The 16,952-nt window shown below is 43.7% G+C and overlaps 1 protein-coding gene across 2 annotated transcripts in view; it reads left to right on the top strand.

Moving 5' to 3' along the window:
• The first annotated feature begins 383 nt into the window (after window positions 1-383).
• LOC133952390 (CD166 antigen homolog A-like) overlaps window positions 384-16,952 on the top strand; it is a 38,982-nt gene continuing 22,413 nt past the window's right edge. For both annotated transcript variants that reach the window (XM_062386807.1, XM_062386806.1), the window contains exon 1: window positions 384-640. In XM_062386807.1, coding sequence (XP_062242791.1) covers window positions 580-640 — 61 coding nt within the window. In that variant the 5' untranslated portion in view covers window positions 384-579. The remainder of the gene's footprint in view (window positions 641-16,952) is intronic.

Here is a 16,952-nt window from a genome sequence, read left to right as displayed (position 1 = left end):
AAGTATGATGGGTTTCCCCTGGCATGTGTGAGTGTGAGAAGTGTGTGCATGTGTGTGCATGTAGTGTGTGTCAGTTGGGGGGGTTTTGGGGTGTTGGTGGTGAGAGATGAGAGTGGGGGAGAGAAAGAGAGAGAGAGAGAGAGAGAGAGAGAGAACGGAGGGGAGTGTGTGGGGGGGCGAGTTGTGTGTGTGTGGGGGGGGAGTTGTGAGACGAGTTTAAAGAAAATGGGCGGGATGGGAGGGGGTGGGGGCTTCCTGTGTGTGTGTGTGTGTGTGTGTGCAGGAAGGGGGGGGGGGCGGAGCTGCAGACACCACCCCCCGCCCTCGCTCCATTCTGTGCCCCTCGCAATTACCTGTTTCACCAGAATTGACGCGAGCGCGAGTTGGAGCACATGCCACGTTGAGAGAAGACTGAACTGAACTGAACTGAATCTTTTTTTGTTTCCTGCACTCGCAAAGGACCGACTCCATTCCCAATCCAGCTCTCAAGAAGAAAGAGAGAGAAAGTCCAGCAGGTGACCAGCGAACCGTTCTGAAGACCAAACAGCAGCCGCCGAGGATCTGAGACACTCCGCGAGGATGCACTTGTTGTCCGCCAGCCGCGTGTGCGCGCTCCTCATCACCGCGCTGCTCCACCGAGGTAAGCCCCGTCCTCAGCCACCGGCCACCGGCCAGCGGTGCGCTCCTTGCTCCGTGCCCCCCGGCCGCTGGAGCCGCGGGCACCCGGGGGGAGGGGGGGGGGGGAGTCCCATCTGTCGCACGCAGGTGCCTCCATAAAAAAAACTTCGTGCCGGGTTATCGTCACCTCTCTGCGTGAGAAGTGGAGCCGGCTCATTGCTGTTTTTAACTTATAAGTTAGGTAGCTGAAATATATAGTTTCTTCTGTGGGTTTATTTAAAATGTGGGTTCTTATTTTGGCTGAATCACATGAATAGAAATAGAAGCGTCCCTCCCTTTCCACCCCCCCCCCCGCACAAAACCATTAGTTCACGTTGTCTTTCTCCTCTTATAAACGATATATTACGCGTTGCTCACTTTCCCTCCTTGTGTTAAATGATCAAAATCATCTACATTGAGCGTTAATTCCAAAAAAGAAATTCCTCCTAAAGAGAACAAAATGTTTCTTATGAGTCCACCAAGCCTCCAAAGGGTTTATTGTTCTATATAATGTGATAAATTCCTGCTCATACCTAAAAAAAAGTGACTTTTCTGTTTATAAACTGCTTTTATGAGACATCAGATTTGGTCCATTGTGCTACCCCCCCCCACACACACACACACTTCTTTTTCCCCCTCACAAGATGGGAGAGGCAGTGAGGCATCATCACCCAGTCCTCACATGCGCTCATGCCATGATGTCATCATGATGCCCCTCATTTTGTATGTGTGTCCCCCCCCCCACTGTTAACGCAGGCTGTGGAGCAGAATGATGCTGCTGTGCACATCCTGTCTGATTTATTGTAATTATGGGCTGCCTGTTGGGTGGGGAAAGCGCTCCTGACGGGCTCCCTCTTGTAATTACACATTGGATGGGAGTCATTTTTTTGATGTGGGCAGTTGTAACGGTTCGTAGAAGTGAACGCTTCCAAGTTCCAGCAAAGACCTGTGGTTCCCTGGCTATGATGTGCACAGCAACTTGGCCCTAAGTAGTGATTTAAAAATACACTTTGAAAAACAGACGGTGGCTGTCTGAAAAAGTTGAAACAAGAGCAAAGGAGGCTTTTTCCTTTTTTTGGGGGGGGGGGGCGGGGCGGGGGGTTCTTAATTCTGCTCTTTGTATTTGATGCAGACTAGACTGGAGCCTTTCTGTGGTTTTCCTTTTTGTCTGCTCCCCCTCAGGCCAACAGGTACCAGCGCCATGTGCTCACATCACTCAGCCAGGCCATTAAGCAAAGCTGCACCGGAGCTCAGAGCACTCCCTTGGATAGGAGAGGGGCGGAGAGGTTGCTCCCACTGTACTCCCTTCCACCATGTCACACTACAGTGGCGCCTGTTTTTGTAAATTAACACCGTGCAGCACCTCTCAGTCAGGCGCAGGTGGTTTATTTGCGAGGAAACGAATGGCCCTTTTAAGGTGCTTTTTTACGCCGCCGTGCTGCTGCAGTGGCGTGTACTTGAGAGCAGGGGAGAGGGCAGTGAGTTGGTGTTGAGGTTCAGAGTTTATGGTTGCCCTCACTGCTGTTTGTTTAGCAGACATGCTGCCTGAGGTAATGGTCGAAACGTGTGCTCACAACAGATGGTCAGACAAAGATTGACGAGAAGTGAACCGTGTGAGGTTGTTCTTGAGTTCCAAGAAATCACGAATATTCCTCGTTCTTTGCCAAATTTCCCCAATATGGAAAGAAAAAAAGAATTCTGGACTGAAGGCTTTTGATTGAGTTTTAGATTTGCAATAAAAGCTCCATCGATACTAGTAATAAAAACAGGCCTGTGTTTATTATATCTGAACAGATGAAAAAGCAACAGCCCCAGGGGCTCCAGTGTTAAAGGCTGAGCCGCGCGGCCACAACCAGAGAGAACAGAAAAACAGAGGCCTCAACTAGTCTTAGAACAAACAGTCTGGAAAAAAGATGCCTCTGTTTTTTTGTTCACTCCCTTGTCTCCACCCTTCCCCCACCACCACCACCACCACCCACACACCGCCCCCCTCCTGAACAGACTCACAGCGCTCGGTGTCACAGCTGGTATTACTTGTCAAGCAAGTGGGGCTCTCCCTTTTGCTAATGGGCTAATCTCCCGCATGGGTCACCCAATTTCACCTGGGAGAGATTCACCCTCCTCTCTATCATCTTAAACTAGGTTACGTCCAGACTTGCCTCATTAATGCTGTGCCGCTAATGCACAGGAACAAGAAGAAGCCGCTGTAATTGTATGTTGTGGTGATATTCAAGATTTTGTACAACTGGGTATTTGAGGGCTGGTGCGTGTCCAGTCTCGCTTGAAGCAGGTTTTTCCTCTTGATGTTTGAAGACTGCTGGTGGCTGTTACCTCTTTGAAGAGACATTTCTTTGTGACTTGCACAGTATTGTATCCCTTCATGCAAAATTCAGTTGCAGCCACGAGAAGTATGGCAACTCAACTGAAACATGGCTTTGAGTGAAAATGCTGCATCTGTACGTAACTTTGTGCCGTCGCTTTAACACTTTTCCTCAAAGTGTGTGTGTGCGTCCATCAAATTTTGAAAAACGTCTAGTTCGCAAATTGCCGAACGCGGTGGATTTTTTTGAGTACGAGGGTGGAAAACACGAGGAAAGAGGAGAAGCTGCAGTCTTTAAATAATTAAGTTCAACCTCAAAACATATGTTATCTGACTGACAAGGTCTGAAACTGACGAAAAGAACAAACCATGTCCTAATCCACATAGCTCCCCCTCGCCATTTACAACAGGAATGCCTGAAATGGCCTCAAAGGTGACAACTATGTGTGCCATCATCCTACTGGATGCTCAGCTCAAATTTGGCAGATCATAAAATCTCTGAAAAGGCTCCCTCGGTCCTTTGCGTGCAGCAAAACTATGAAGTGCTTTCTTCTCTAGTATTACACAGATTGTTTCCTTGTGTGTGTGAGAAACGACCTCGGCATTGGGCAGAAAGAGAGACAGATGCCATCACTCAACCAGGAATCACATAGCGAGAGGGATGTAAGAAAGAAGCAGATGTTGGGCAAGGAGGATTAAGTTTGCATGTGCTCGTTTATGTGCATTATCGGCTCCCAGGGCCTCGATTGGAATAACAAGTGAGCGGTAATGTGAGCAGACGGGCCGAGGTGCTGCTGATTGAACGGGAGAAAGGGGGACACTTTTGCCGGCTCCTTAGGCAGAGCGAACCCGCTCAGGGAGCCGAGGTTGTACTGTAAATGAAGGCAGCATTAGGGTGGGGCAGCCCAGTGTCACTTCCCATCAGGGGGTGCAGAATTCCTCCCAGTGCCCCTGGAAGCAGCAGCACTTTAAAGCCTAGATGTCAGCTTCAAGTTTAATTAACTACTAACATTATAAATATAGCTGTAAATTACAACTAGGTGGAAATAGAGAGATGGATTCTGTGGGTGATGTTAAGCGAGGATAAATAAATAACCTTGAGTGATGATGAAATTAAAACATGGCCATTACATAATCTGTTATGCAGCACAAAAACGAGAAAAGATAGCATGTAGTTCAAATCTAGCATTTGGGTGATTTCATAAAAGAGTCGATCAGTAACCTGCTTCCCGTCTTTACAGTTTCTAAAAAAGACAGCAGGCCAATGCATCAGCTTGTCCCCAGAGACATGATGCTTATAACATATGCATATTTATACCATATGGTATGGTGCCTGAAATACAGTAGACCTCAAATTAAATCTAGATTAATCAGTCGTCTGACAATATGCAAATAAGGAGCCAGAAGCACTCCATTAAACTGTAATTCTGATCAGTAACTGGGTTTAATATAGATATGCATTACTGGTTTCTTTCTTCTTTTGTCTGCCCTGCATCCATCTCACAGTGGGCTCACCATCCACCCACCCACTACCCCCACCCCTACATACTCTTCCGGTTTCTCTCCACCCCCGGCAGATCTCTGAACAGGTGGAGGAGTGTTGTTTTTTAGGGCCGTGCAGGGGGGCAGGTGTCTCTTTATGGCTCCTGTTTGTTAGTGCAGTTGTTGTAAGAAAAGCTGTGTGTTCCCATCATTCACATTCAGCTAAATGATCTTACCTTAACATTTGATTGAAACTTTTAAAAGAGGTTTGTTAGTTTGTAGAGCACCAAAGCAGTTTCTTCCAATGGACTCGCCAATGGACCGAACTCCTTCAATCTAAACTACCTTTAGATTGAATGCAGTGGGACAGCAGTGAAGAAATATGAGCCACCACAGGAACATGCTGAGTTTCCTCCATGTCGGTGGGAGCAATTCCTGTACTGCCGGCTCACTGAGTGGGGAGATGTATGAGTGGCTTCACCTTCAGAAAATGAAAAGGACCTGTATGGCAAAAGTAATCACTCTCCGGCAATGACTCAATGAAAAATGGTCTTTTGTTTAACTTTGACGGTTTTGCACACAGAATTATCAGTAACATGGCAGCAAGTGAATCTTAATTACACTTTGGTGATTTGCTTGTCCCAGTTTTGGACCAAGAGTGTGAGGTATATTCCGTTTTTATAATCTCTGCTAAAACTAACCCTTCAGCTGTCCATTTAGTTTTTGTTTAATTTGCCCTGCAGGTTGAATTCAGCACTTTAATGACGTCTGGTGCATGCTGTTCTGCAGTTTATTTAGACTGAGGTGCGACCATTTTAAAGCAGACGTAGGCTTTACACTGGGTTACCAAACATCTCCCTCGCCTGTTTCTCACTTTCCTCATTTTGCACAGAGGTTCCTCGCTCCGCTGTGCAAAATAATGGTTTATTTGTTATCCAAGGGGGAGGGACCAGAGTGCTATTGTTTCAGCCATAAAGAAAGGCTTAACAACAGGAGAGAGAGATGACTGTGCTATGCAGTTGTGCTCCTTTCTTTATGCAGGAATACCCCCATTGAAATGCATGAAGGTATCCTTGGTTTTGGTGAAAGACCAACGGCACTCTGAAATTGGGCAGCCCTTGTTTCAGGGACAAAAAAGTGAGGTTGTTTCTGTCTTTTGTCATTGACGCAGCCCCCGGCTTTCACTGCTCTCCTGCGGACTCCCGCCGACTACATTGTGAGGCCGGCGCCTTTTAAACAAATGAATGTATGATAGTGACTTCTTGCTCCTGCTCCTCTCTTTGTCATTAATATGGAACAGCACACGCCCCTTCGGAGGGGGCACGGAGGAGCTGCTGCCGGTCCCCTCACTTCACATGAGCAAACTGGAGTGTTGGTGGGGGGGGTTGTGTTTGGGGAGGGCCTCGCTCCTCCATATGAAAAGCCCGTGGCCACACCCATATTTAACAAGGCCCGGATCTTTGTTAGAATCCTCCATTAGAGACATTGCTCTGTTTTAATGAATTCTCCCCCGTTAACTGTGATGGTAATCATTTCTCCCCAGAGAATATTTAAGGAAAAGCGTGAAGGGGTTACATGTGTATGGAAATCCATTGGTGCTTATGTGCCCTTTGTGTTTGTTAGTTACATTTAACTAACTTCTTTTTCTCATTATAATGTATCTCAAGGACAAAGCAGTAACACTGTTCACACCGCTGACAGCCTAGTGTCTCCGCATGGGAGCAGCAGCACCAGCAGGGGCTCCATCTGACCCTTATAGAGGGTCAGCAGTGAACCTCTGATATTTATGCCTTCACTCCCATAAAGTCATTATTTCTGCGCATTTATGAGAGTCAAGTGGCGAGACAGGAGGTGGCTGTTGTATTAAACCTTTGTATTGACTTTGTCGGAGGCTCATGGTTGTCGGCCGGGGTTGACACAGCTTTTGTGCAAGAGGGTGAACATTCATATCCAGCCTCCGGCCACAACAACATGACACAGAGTTTTGTAGTTTCGTCTGAATCAGCCTCTGTTGCATCCGAATCTTTCGCAATACTGAGAAGATGCTCTATTCATTTGGCAATTTTTCACTCGCTGCTCTCTGTTATGTCTTGTGTTGGGAAATCAACAGAATGGTTCCTGTGTCTCCGTTTGACCTCATCTTTCACATTCTTGCCATTTTTTAAAGTTGTTTCCTTTGTGTTGTGCTCATGTCAGCCATCCGTCCTTCATGGGCTGCAGCAGCCGGTTGCAGTGCCTCGAGCTATCTTTGATTACATGCTGCTTTGGCTGAACTTGCACAAGACAGTAGTTCTCATTCAGGGAGACTCTCTTTTCACAGGGGATACCTAGAGTATATTTCTGATTGGAATTAAACGCCTGTCAGTCAGTTAGTGTCTAAATAAGAAACAGGATTGAAGTATCCATGGTGGTCCTCCTGCCTCTTAAGGTCATCTATGCTCTCGGGGCTACCCATTAACTTCTAGGTCTAAAACACACTCCTGGTAAAACTACGATAGATCTAATTTTTAAATAACAACAGGTAGTTATTTTCTTACCATGTGAGTTATATATTTTTAGTAAAAGTCTCCTTTACTTGATTTCAAACTGCTCTATGTATGGGATTCCCAATCAGGGGTTCATCTAAAGTTGCAAGTACGTGGAGAGACTGTGGAGCAGCCCAACTCATTTTAAAAAAAGGCCTAAATTATTATTTAACATCTTCACAGATGTGTGCTGAGGAGGAAAATAATTATTCACATCGTATAACAAATTGGTTTGATGCTGCTCTGGGTGACTTGATGAATTGAAATTATTAATATATTTATAAAGAACCAGTAAGTAAGGAGCTACAACAACAGGCGGATGACACAGCTCACACCTCCCACTAACCTGGGTCAGGCTTAACACCCCACTGTCATGTGATAAAGCTACTAATGGATAAATGGTAAGGCTGGGAGAGGAGGCAATAAATTATATCAATACAAAACATTTAATGTAAGCAGATATCGATTAACTAGCACAGTAAATGTCAAAATATCATTGTTTTTATGTATTGATACGTTTTGATTGTCCAGCCCTAATAAGTAGGTTAGGTGGAGGGAATTTGTATTTAATTCCTTGGTGAGGTAATAAACCATCAGACTGAGTGATCAATTCAATGATATCAAAGTATTGAATTAATGGATCAAGAAACAATTTACAGAGAATAGATTTGAACACAAACAGAGTCACTGAGCCAACACTTGGCCAAGTGGGACAATCCTCAACACCACTGCAGGTATCAAGGATCTGACAAAGGGCGAGGTGAGATGTGCCAGCTTTTAATGCACAGCTCAAGGGTTCACGTCATCCTTCGTTATCGTGCAGGCAGGACGTGGTCAGACTTTGTCAGAGAAGGGGCAAAATGCCATTCTCTCTCCTGAGTCTATAGACATTGGGCAGAACATCAAATAGTCACAGGGACATTTAGGCTCAAACTAACTAACGGGTCATTCCAACTGAACTTTGAGGATAGCTGTCAGGACAGGAGGATCTGTTACAATTCAGAAGAGGACAGTAGGATTCAATATTTTCCATCACAGTTTATATAATGAGAGAAGATATATACTTAAAACAATAAACATGTGATACAGCTAAAAGTAGAAAGTTAAAATTAATGAATAAAAGGTGATAGATAGACTGAAATATGTCGCTAAAAGCCAACACTTGAAATAGTTAATGAAATATTAGATTTAGGGTTTTTTCATCAACATATTAAAAGTGTGAATACTCTTTCTACTTTCACACACACACATTCTCCTCTCTAGTAACATAAATCAATATCCCTCACTCCACTTTGAAAGCCAAAGACACTTTCAAGCCCCCGGTCTTTGGACGGGTGCGATTTCCATCCTGGCCTGGGGGCATCTTCTTCCTAATGTGCAGCTTCATGGAAAAAAGTTTTTAAAAAACACATGATTTATTGAGAAGACATGCTATCCTCACTGCAGATTAAACTGTTACTCAAATCTGTCTAGTTGTGAGCTGAACTTCACCAGCAGCAGCTGCACTGTTTGCTCAGAATCCACCTCAGTACTTATTCAAAGAAGTCAAGCGGTTGCTGCTTGCATGGCGATTACCGCCGCTAGCAGCAATGTTCTGGCTAATGCATGACTTGTGGATGTGTTAGATGTCTCATGATAAGGCGCTCTGCCTGGCTGTTAAGTATTCCGCTGTCCCTCTGCCAGACTTCACGACGAGGGCGAAGAGATGCTTGTCTGGTAATTGGATGCAATACTTAATTTTCTAATGGGACGTCTTAGGTCAAGTAGCCCCGTGTTCCCGGGGAGAGTTTCTAGGCATTACACATCCCATAGATGCAATTTAAATAATGACTTTTGTTCTGACTTATCCTCTTAGTACAAATAGTATGCCTTTTTTTTTACTCTGGCTCCACTGCAGTGCGGTCGCATAAGGAAAATAGCAAACTCCCAGGCTGCCTGTCTACCTGATGCCCTTGTCACATCAAACCGTCTGGCCTATAGAGCGAGGACATTATTAAATGAACTTTGCGGTGTTTAATTTTGAGCTATGAAGATGCCATAACCCATTATGGTACCGTTCAGTCCCCCATTTACGCAAGTATTAGATACGGAGGAGATGACACATCATTTCCTCTTATAATGATTATGATTTCATTTGAATGTGCAGGGTCAAGCTGCAAAAAAATGTGACAGTGAAAAATGAGCAGTCATTTCCTCTAGTGAGTGTGAAGACGGGGACTTTAAGGGTAAAGCTACCTGGATGTTTTGACACTCTTTCTGAGGAAATCTCAGGATTACCTGACTCATTGTGGAGGGCTTGCCACAGCACGCTTATCTAAACACACCAACACACCAAACTAAGACAAGATCACAGTTTGCCACCATGAGGATATTTGTTCAGACTATAATGTCTCCCTGAGCGTTTTTTTCTAATAATTAGACAACTTTGTTACCTTTCCGCTCAGGGTGGCATTTCGTTTCATAACGTGCTTGGATGAACATATTTCCTATTGCTCTCAGGAATGTTTTGTGTTTTTCTCATCTCAGGTCATTATATCTATAAATATGCATGTTCTTCATATAAAAAAAGAAAAGTGGGAACACTGAGTGCAGGTGAGGAAATAGTTCTTTAGAGGTAATTCTTCCCTCCCTGGATCTGTTTGCAGTCAGTATGTTTGTGAAATTCTGCTGAGAGCTTTTAATGAACCATAAAACAAGACTACGTTTTTTTTACAGACTGAAACCTGAAATGAGCATATGGCAAACGGCATATTCAGATTGTACCCAGATTGAGCTGAGAAAGTCTGGACAGTGAAAAACCACAATGCAAAAGAAATGCAATTTCTTACAAATCAGAACCAAACCACATTGGAAGTGCTTTGAAACGTGACTCCACTTCTGACACATCTGATTCTCTGCAAATGCTTCTCAGTCCAGATGCTCTGGCTGTTTGGATTTCAAAGTGTCTTTTGATGCACTGACAACGAGACTCGTCACAAATCCAGGTTGACAGTAGCTACTTAAGCAGTCGTCATACAGATAGGTCGGTGATATCTTGGCACACAACTCCAATCTAATCACAGATCCCAGTGTGGACGGTCCTCAGCTCAGTTCTGAGAAACAAATCTGATAAAAGCCCTAAGGCTCTACTTTTACATATGGAAAGAGGTACGTCCTTTTCAGACAATGTAACCGTCACTGGCTGCCCACACATTTCTGTGTCCTTTAAGTTGGCATGGTTTTTATGTACCTCTTGATAACAGACTTCTTAAGAAAGATGCAGAATCAGGCATGTTGTAAAGTCTTGTCCTTGTGCCGAGGCAAAGTATTGTTAGCGTCTCTCCTCCAAAAGTTCTGCCATTTTTGAAATGTCTTCCTCGTGTCCTATGGTCACCTCTTTTTGAGCTATTTGCTACACTGCCCCCCTCAGTTTTGCAGGTACTGCTCCATCTTGTCCATTTTTAGACAAAATGCAGAAATACGGAATTAAATGCTAACATGTTGCTGTTATGTAGGTGCTCATGTTATTGAGTCTAACTTCAAAGTATAGAACTGTCAGTATAGGATACGAGCTTCCACCCACACCGCTTCCTGTTTCAGACCTTTCAACATAAGAGTATGCTGCAATATATTGAAAGTCATCGTGATAGCATCAAATCTTACATCATTCTGTAGTTGCAGGTTTTTTTCACTCTGGACCAAAGTAGTGGACCGACTTCCATCAGCATCTGTAGGCACACTGCGAACTTGGCCAAAACTTTATTCACATTGCATATTTGCAGGTACAATTTCCAATATATATATTTTTTACATTTTATTTTGGCAGCGGAGGTGCTACAAATCATCAGTGGTGTTTTGTTCTACTGCAATATATAGCTTTCACCCTCAGGCCCCTGTTTTTCCTTTTGTCTGACCCTGCAGTAGAAGCAGCTCGTCGCTCCAAAAGACTGCGAACACCACACTGACTCATTTTGCTCGAAGCGGGAAAGTATGTGCAGAACATTCCTATGGAGGCTTTTACTCATGAGCTCTTGAGGCCACGTTGTAGATATGGTGTAGATATCTTTCTCTGGTGGAGGAGGCGCTGGTGCATTTTTACTTATTGACAGGTTTCTGTGTGTGAAATGGGATGTTTTCTCAGCTGCTCACCGTCAGGTAGATCTGCAGGGCTTCTCCTACTCGTGTTATGAATGTACCACACATGACAAGAAGCAGGGAGGAGGGGGCGGGCAGGGTAAGGGATGTGCAGCACAGTGGTGGATGGTTAAAAGCACTTACCCTGATGTATGGCTTCTCCTCATGCCATGATTGAAGAAAGAAAAAAGGAATAGCCACTACTAATGAAATTATTGTGCCTTACAGGACGTGTGCATCCAAGATGACAGTGACATATGCCAAATTACATAAACCGAGAAGGGTTATCTCATCCTACAGAAACAAAAAGGCCCTAATAAAAGAGTCAGAATGGGTTTATCGTGGCAGTTTTATTTGCCATGTGTCTTTGAGAAAGGGGGGTGGGGATGGGGGGGGGGGGACACCATTAGTGACCTTGCTTTGGCAAAAGATAAAATGTCTTTTGTTTATGCTCACTTCACATTAGCAAATTCTTGCCATTTTATAGACCACACCGATTCATCATCCTGCAAAACCAGCCTGGCACCGTTCGGTGGAGTTCACACCAGTTTTCAGACAAATCGTGTTCCAAATCTGAAAGTTGTGTGAGGACTCAGCTGGTGTGACAGTGCATGTTAATGTCCAACCTTTCACAGCTCTCCATCAAAGCAGACTCTGGTCTGCGGGTATTATATGTAAAACCACACAGATTTGATGTTCAAGCAGGTAGTTAATCCTTTGTGTGTATTATCTGCATTCCTGGTATTCCTCCCGCCGCTCTCTGCTCTGCTCAGCCGGCCGAGGCTTTAGGACCCCCCCAGAGCCAGAACCTGAAGCAGGACACAATTCGAAACCGTCATGCCCTCCTAATACCAACCAGGCTGCTTGGCTTATTGGAATGGGAGGCACTGCCTGCTCTGTTTCTCAGTGAAGGGTTAGAAGGTCAGGTTTGTCATTATTAGTGCACAACAGCACACACATCTCTTTGCTCAACTAATGTGGAAGCATCAGCCGCGCTACTGCAATTACCAGAGATGAGAGCTTCACAAGCCGTCATATGCACAAAGGAAATATCTATGTTTTCTGTTGTTAACAGCCTAACAAGGCATGTATTATTGACACTGGAAGGTTCTGCTGTGCAATGAATTCAGACAATGATAAAACTAATTGCACATATTTCCATTTATCATGCCTCATGCAGCATCTAATGAAGCACTTTAAGATCGATAGGTGGATGCTTTCTTGTTTACCCACATAGCAAATGTGAAGGGCCCTGGGCTGATTCATCTCCCTCCTTCTCCACAGCTCTGGTCAGGGCTGGCTGTGTTGTGTGGGTCTGTTACCAGCTCTGCTGTGTGTGCGGACAAGGATCTGTTTACCTGGAACAGGGTGTGTTGTGACAGCAGGTTTGATTGGTATCCTCAGGCACCAACGGCAACTCTAATATGGTCAAACAGATAATATTATAGTAAACACACACTGCTCCCCCAGGACCAATGGGCCTCAAACGTTCAAAGGATTTCCTATAGAGGCTGTTTGGAGCGGGGGGCCGAGGCCGGGCGGAGCCGCTTTTACAGGAGACAGCTCCTGTGGTGCAAACAGTCAGTCAGACACTTAGACTCCCTGGTAGATAGACACGGAGGTACTGGAACAACAAGCTGGATGTAATTGAGTAAATAGTGGAATCTGTATCTGCCAGCTCGGTCAATATTTCAAAAAATGAATATTAATCAAATTCACCAAATGTCTACCAGTAGGAGGATGCTTTTAGTCTGATGGTGTTCTGGACCTTTCCACCTTGACCCTGCTGCAGGGCTCTCTCTGTTCTCATAAATATAAAACAATACACTCAGCGTAAGGGGGTTTGTCATGCGTCTTGGCTGCAACTAAGAATTATTTCCATCTCTAATTCAACTGTCATATTTCTGACAGAAAATGAGGGGGAGATGCCCATCACCTGTTCCCCAGAGCGTGCGCCTGCTTCATCTGGAAAAACAGACCAGAACCTTAAAGATATTCAATTTGCAATGATGTAAAACATAAAGAAAAAAACGTTTAGCAGACATTTCTTCTTGATAAATGAATTCACTAATCAATAGAGAGCTGACGCAATTAGCCAATTAATCGATCGGTGGAAAGTGAATCACTGACAGCTTTGGTAATCGATACAAGATTTCTGTATTTCTAAAGCAAAAATGTCAACCAGTCGATTTCAAGCTTCTCGTGGGGACTTGGTTCTATTCTCTCTTTTTTTATATCACCGACTTCTGGGCAGGCACACATCACCGTGTTCTCCGAGGAGTTGTGATGGCACTATTTCACTATTTCCTGACATTTCACAGACCAGATAAAAATAAGTCATTCGATGAGTCAGAAATGAAAAGAATCCTTAGATGCAGCCCTAATGTTGTGTAGGAGTGAGCAATGAGTGTTGGCTTGACTTCGACAAATGATTAGTTTCATTACAAAATAAAGTTTTAATTGAAAAAAGATCTTTTTAACAATGAAGCAAGTCATTATTGTTGTTAAGACAGTGTCAGTAGATCAAGGTAAAGTCTTTGAATCTTTTGCTTCCTCTGACTAACAGCCCAGAGATCTCCCATGTATAGTTGTATAAACCAGACAAACATTAATCTTAAGATGGAAGCAGTATCCTGTTTGACATTTTCAGTTAAAGTGAATTAGCTGTTAAAGTGGTTTATCATTTCCGGAGCCTGTCCAATTTATTGCTTGGCCCCCAAAAAATCTGACGTAATCAGCCTTCACTGACATATTGGTGTCGGCTTTCAAATTCATGGTTCAAGATACAATATGGAACAATTCTTTATTAAAATAAACAACCTGATCTATATTCAATATTTTGTTGAATTGTGCAAACACATTATCCAAAATTGTTTGAACAATGTTCAACCTCTGAGAAATCCCTAGTGACATTTCTTTTTGTCACCTTTTAATTTCGTCTCCACTTCTGGGTTAAGTGTCATATGACAAAGGCTAACTGTTAGCCAGTTAGCCAGTCAGCAGATTTTCCCTTCCACTGGTCTTACTATCACTTGTAATGGATCTCTATTATTCGTTGCCCGTTCCTGCTAAACCTGAATAAAACTTAACACATGATCTCATCCGTGTACGTGATTTCTGCCTGAGGTAGGTTTCCATATGCAAAAGGTGGTGAAGACAACAACTCCCAGGATCCCACGCTGCCTCACAACATCCTCAAAATAGATGTTTTGTTGTTGTATTGAGTGACACAGCTACAAAGTTTCATATTGTACTTTTAAATGTAAAATATCAAGAGTCAGTATTAATTCCCAATTTTCTGCCAATATACTGGTATTCGAAAATAGTTTATCCCCGATATCGGTATCACCATCATCTCCCAAAAAGCCCATATGGGTCCATCTTGATTATCATTATTATAGTGACTAATCACCTAATCAATACATGGTTGCAGTACCAGGCTGTCTCTCTTCCTGTTTCTGCTTCTTGGCAGATGTTAGCGCTGAGGACCTTTTAGGCTAATAATACCACTGACTACAAATGATGCTCAATCTATAATCCAGAGAGCAGACACTTACCCTAAAAGTCGGTGCTGCTCTAGTTGGCCGGGCTGCTCCAGGCGAGCGAGGCTGGCAGCTTTATGGCCTGTGTGCAAAAAAAAACCTGATACCTCCTGTCTGATGTGATAGCACTTGAAGAGACCCGGTGAAACGACGAGGTGCTTTGATGTCAGTGAGGTTGTTTTGAATGTGTCGGGAATATTTTAAAGCTGCCTATTAAGACATGGTGCTGAACAGGGAGGGGGGGGGTTGTGTGAAAACGCTTTAAGAACTAAGAACTTGAAGATTCTCGCTTTAAACACTTCAGTAATTCAAAGAGCACCGAATTAATTAGTAAGAAGCATTGCTCAGTGTTAGAGGCTCCATCTGGGGTATCACGCCATCTGTTGCTACTCTTTAACCCTTGCACTAATTTTCATTAGAGTGTAAACATTTATTTACTTCTCAGTTTGACTGCAGTTTCCCCTTTACATGTTAATTGGGAGTTTAGTTGTGATGTGCTGAGACCCCAAAGACTCAGACCATGAATTTGAGCTGCAGACGGTGTTTTCAGGACATGTTTTACCTCCTATGTTCTTTTCCATCAAACACCCGCGGCGTATATGATGGATTCTTCATGTATTCATGAAATAAAAAAAAAAAAAAACATCAAAGTCTGCCTTGCTACTTGTCCCTAAAACAACTGGCAAAGAAGCAACGGAGGAGAAACCATCTTTGTATTTAAGATTCAGCTCAACTTTAGCTCCCATGAATAACTCTTAGAAATGTTCGAGCAGCTGAAAGATTAGCAGCATTAATTTTAAAGCCCGCGCGATTAGAAACAAGAGTTGTTGCCGCACGCGGACGCTGGCTCATCACAAGGCTTGAGCGAGCAGGACAAATTCAATAAAGCTCGTAGGATGCTCCGGTTTAATCAAGTCTGAAGGCTCCTTGGCCTACGAGAGCGTTATCACATTTAAATGACTCTGAAAGAATTAAATGTAAATGAGTGGTTTCCAATCACATTAGCTGAATTAAGACTTAATTGGCCTCTGCACAAAAGCTGCATTTACATTTAACTCATAAGCAAGTTTAATGGGAATCCTTTCTTGGGTCCTCTTTGGTATTGAATTACGTCATCCTTTCATAGATCAGGTTAAATCAGGTTATATCTTGTTTATATATATTAAATGTATATAGATACAGATCCTCCCACCATTTCTGGGGGCTATTAAACGTAGAAAAGGTTTTGATTGACCTGTCTCTGCAAATGTTGACTTTGTTCGAGGGAGCTCTCAGTCAGAATGATGATGTATGATTATTTGCAAATCTCCACTCTAATTAACACAAGCTTTATCTGCGCAGCAGCGGGATTCAAGTAGGCAAAGCCCAGTTTTTCCATTTTAATAGCTGGAAATTATTTGATAATGCTCGCGGGCTGTGTCTATTTTTAGGGAAATTACTTTGAAGGGAGGGAGGGCGAGCGTTGATCCCTTCTGTGACGGGAGTTTTTTAATTTTTAATTCTTCCCTGAGACACGTTGTTATCGTGACATAGCGGCAAAAAAGATCCATCAGCGTCCAATCATGTCCGGTACTTAGAGGGAATATTAAAAATCAGTTCATTCATAACAAAGACACTTGAGTGAGGTAATGTCAGCTCTTCTGGCTGGAGACATTAGGCACAGCGTTGCATTAGGATGGGTTAATGGATAAGTGGGAAGTGGTGTGGCCGTGCTTTGTTAATGGCCTAATGCTGCCTTTAATGGCCCACCGTTAATGGAGGCTGTTGTTGGATGTTTAGTGTCGGGGCCGAGAGTTCTCCTATGATCTGACCCCAAGTCTACCCACAGGCATCTCGCAAACCACCGAGCCCCTTGGGTTGCCTGGCCTGCGCCCTTGAAATACATAATTCACTACATAATGGACATGATTTCTGAGTGCACTTATACGACCTGATCACTCCGGCAGGCTGCTGTCTTAAAAGCAGCGCGTCCCCTCACCCATGCAGCTCATCTGCTGACACAATTTATGACATTTTTTAAAGAGGGTTTTTACGGACGGCTTGTGTGGTTGAGTGTACCGAGGAGAACGTTTCAAAGACTAATGATTATGCCATAGGATCAATTTCTAGAAACCCTTATGGCAAGTCATTTAGAGTGATTATCACCCTTCTTGTAATGTGCCCTTATTCTTCCCATCTGTCTCACCCGGCAGAGACAAATGCAGCAGAATGAGTCTGGGATTCTGCTCGAGGTTTAACACTTCACTTCACAACTTTTATTTAATTCAACTTTTAATTGGAGAAGGATCTTTTTAAACAAGTGTAAAGTGGTGA

This window comes from Platichthys flesus, chromosome 4 (genome assembly GCF_949316205.1).
Source record: "Platichthys flesus chromosome 4, fPlaFle2.1, whole genome shotgun sequence".
Taxonomy (NCBI): Eukaryota; Metazoa; Chordata; class Actinopteri; order Pleuronectiformes; family Pleuronectidae; genus Platichthys; species Platichthys flesus.
Note: the sequence above shows the minus strand (reverse complement) of the source record. Positions and strands in the feature narration are given on the sequence as shown.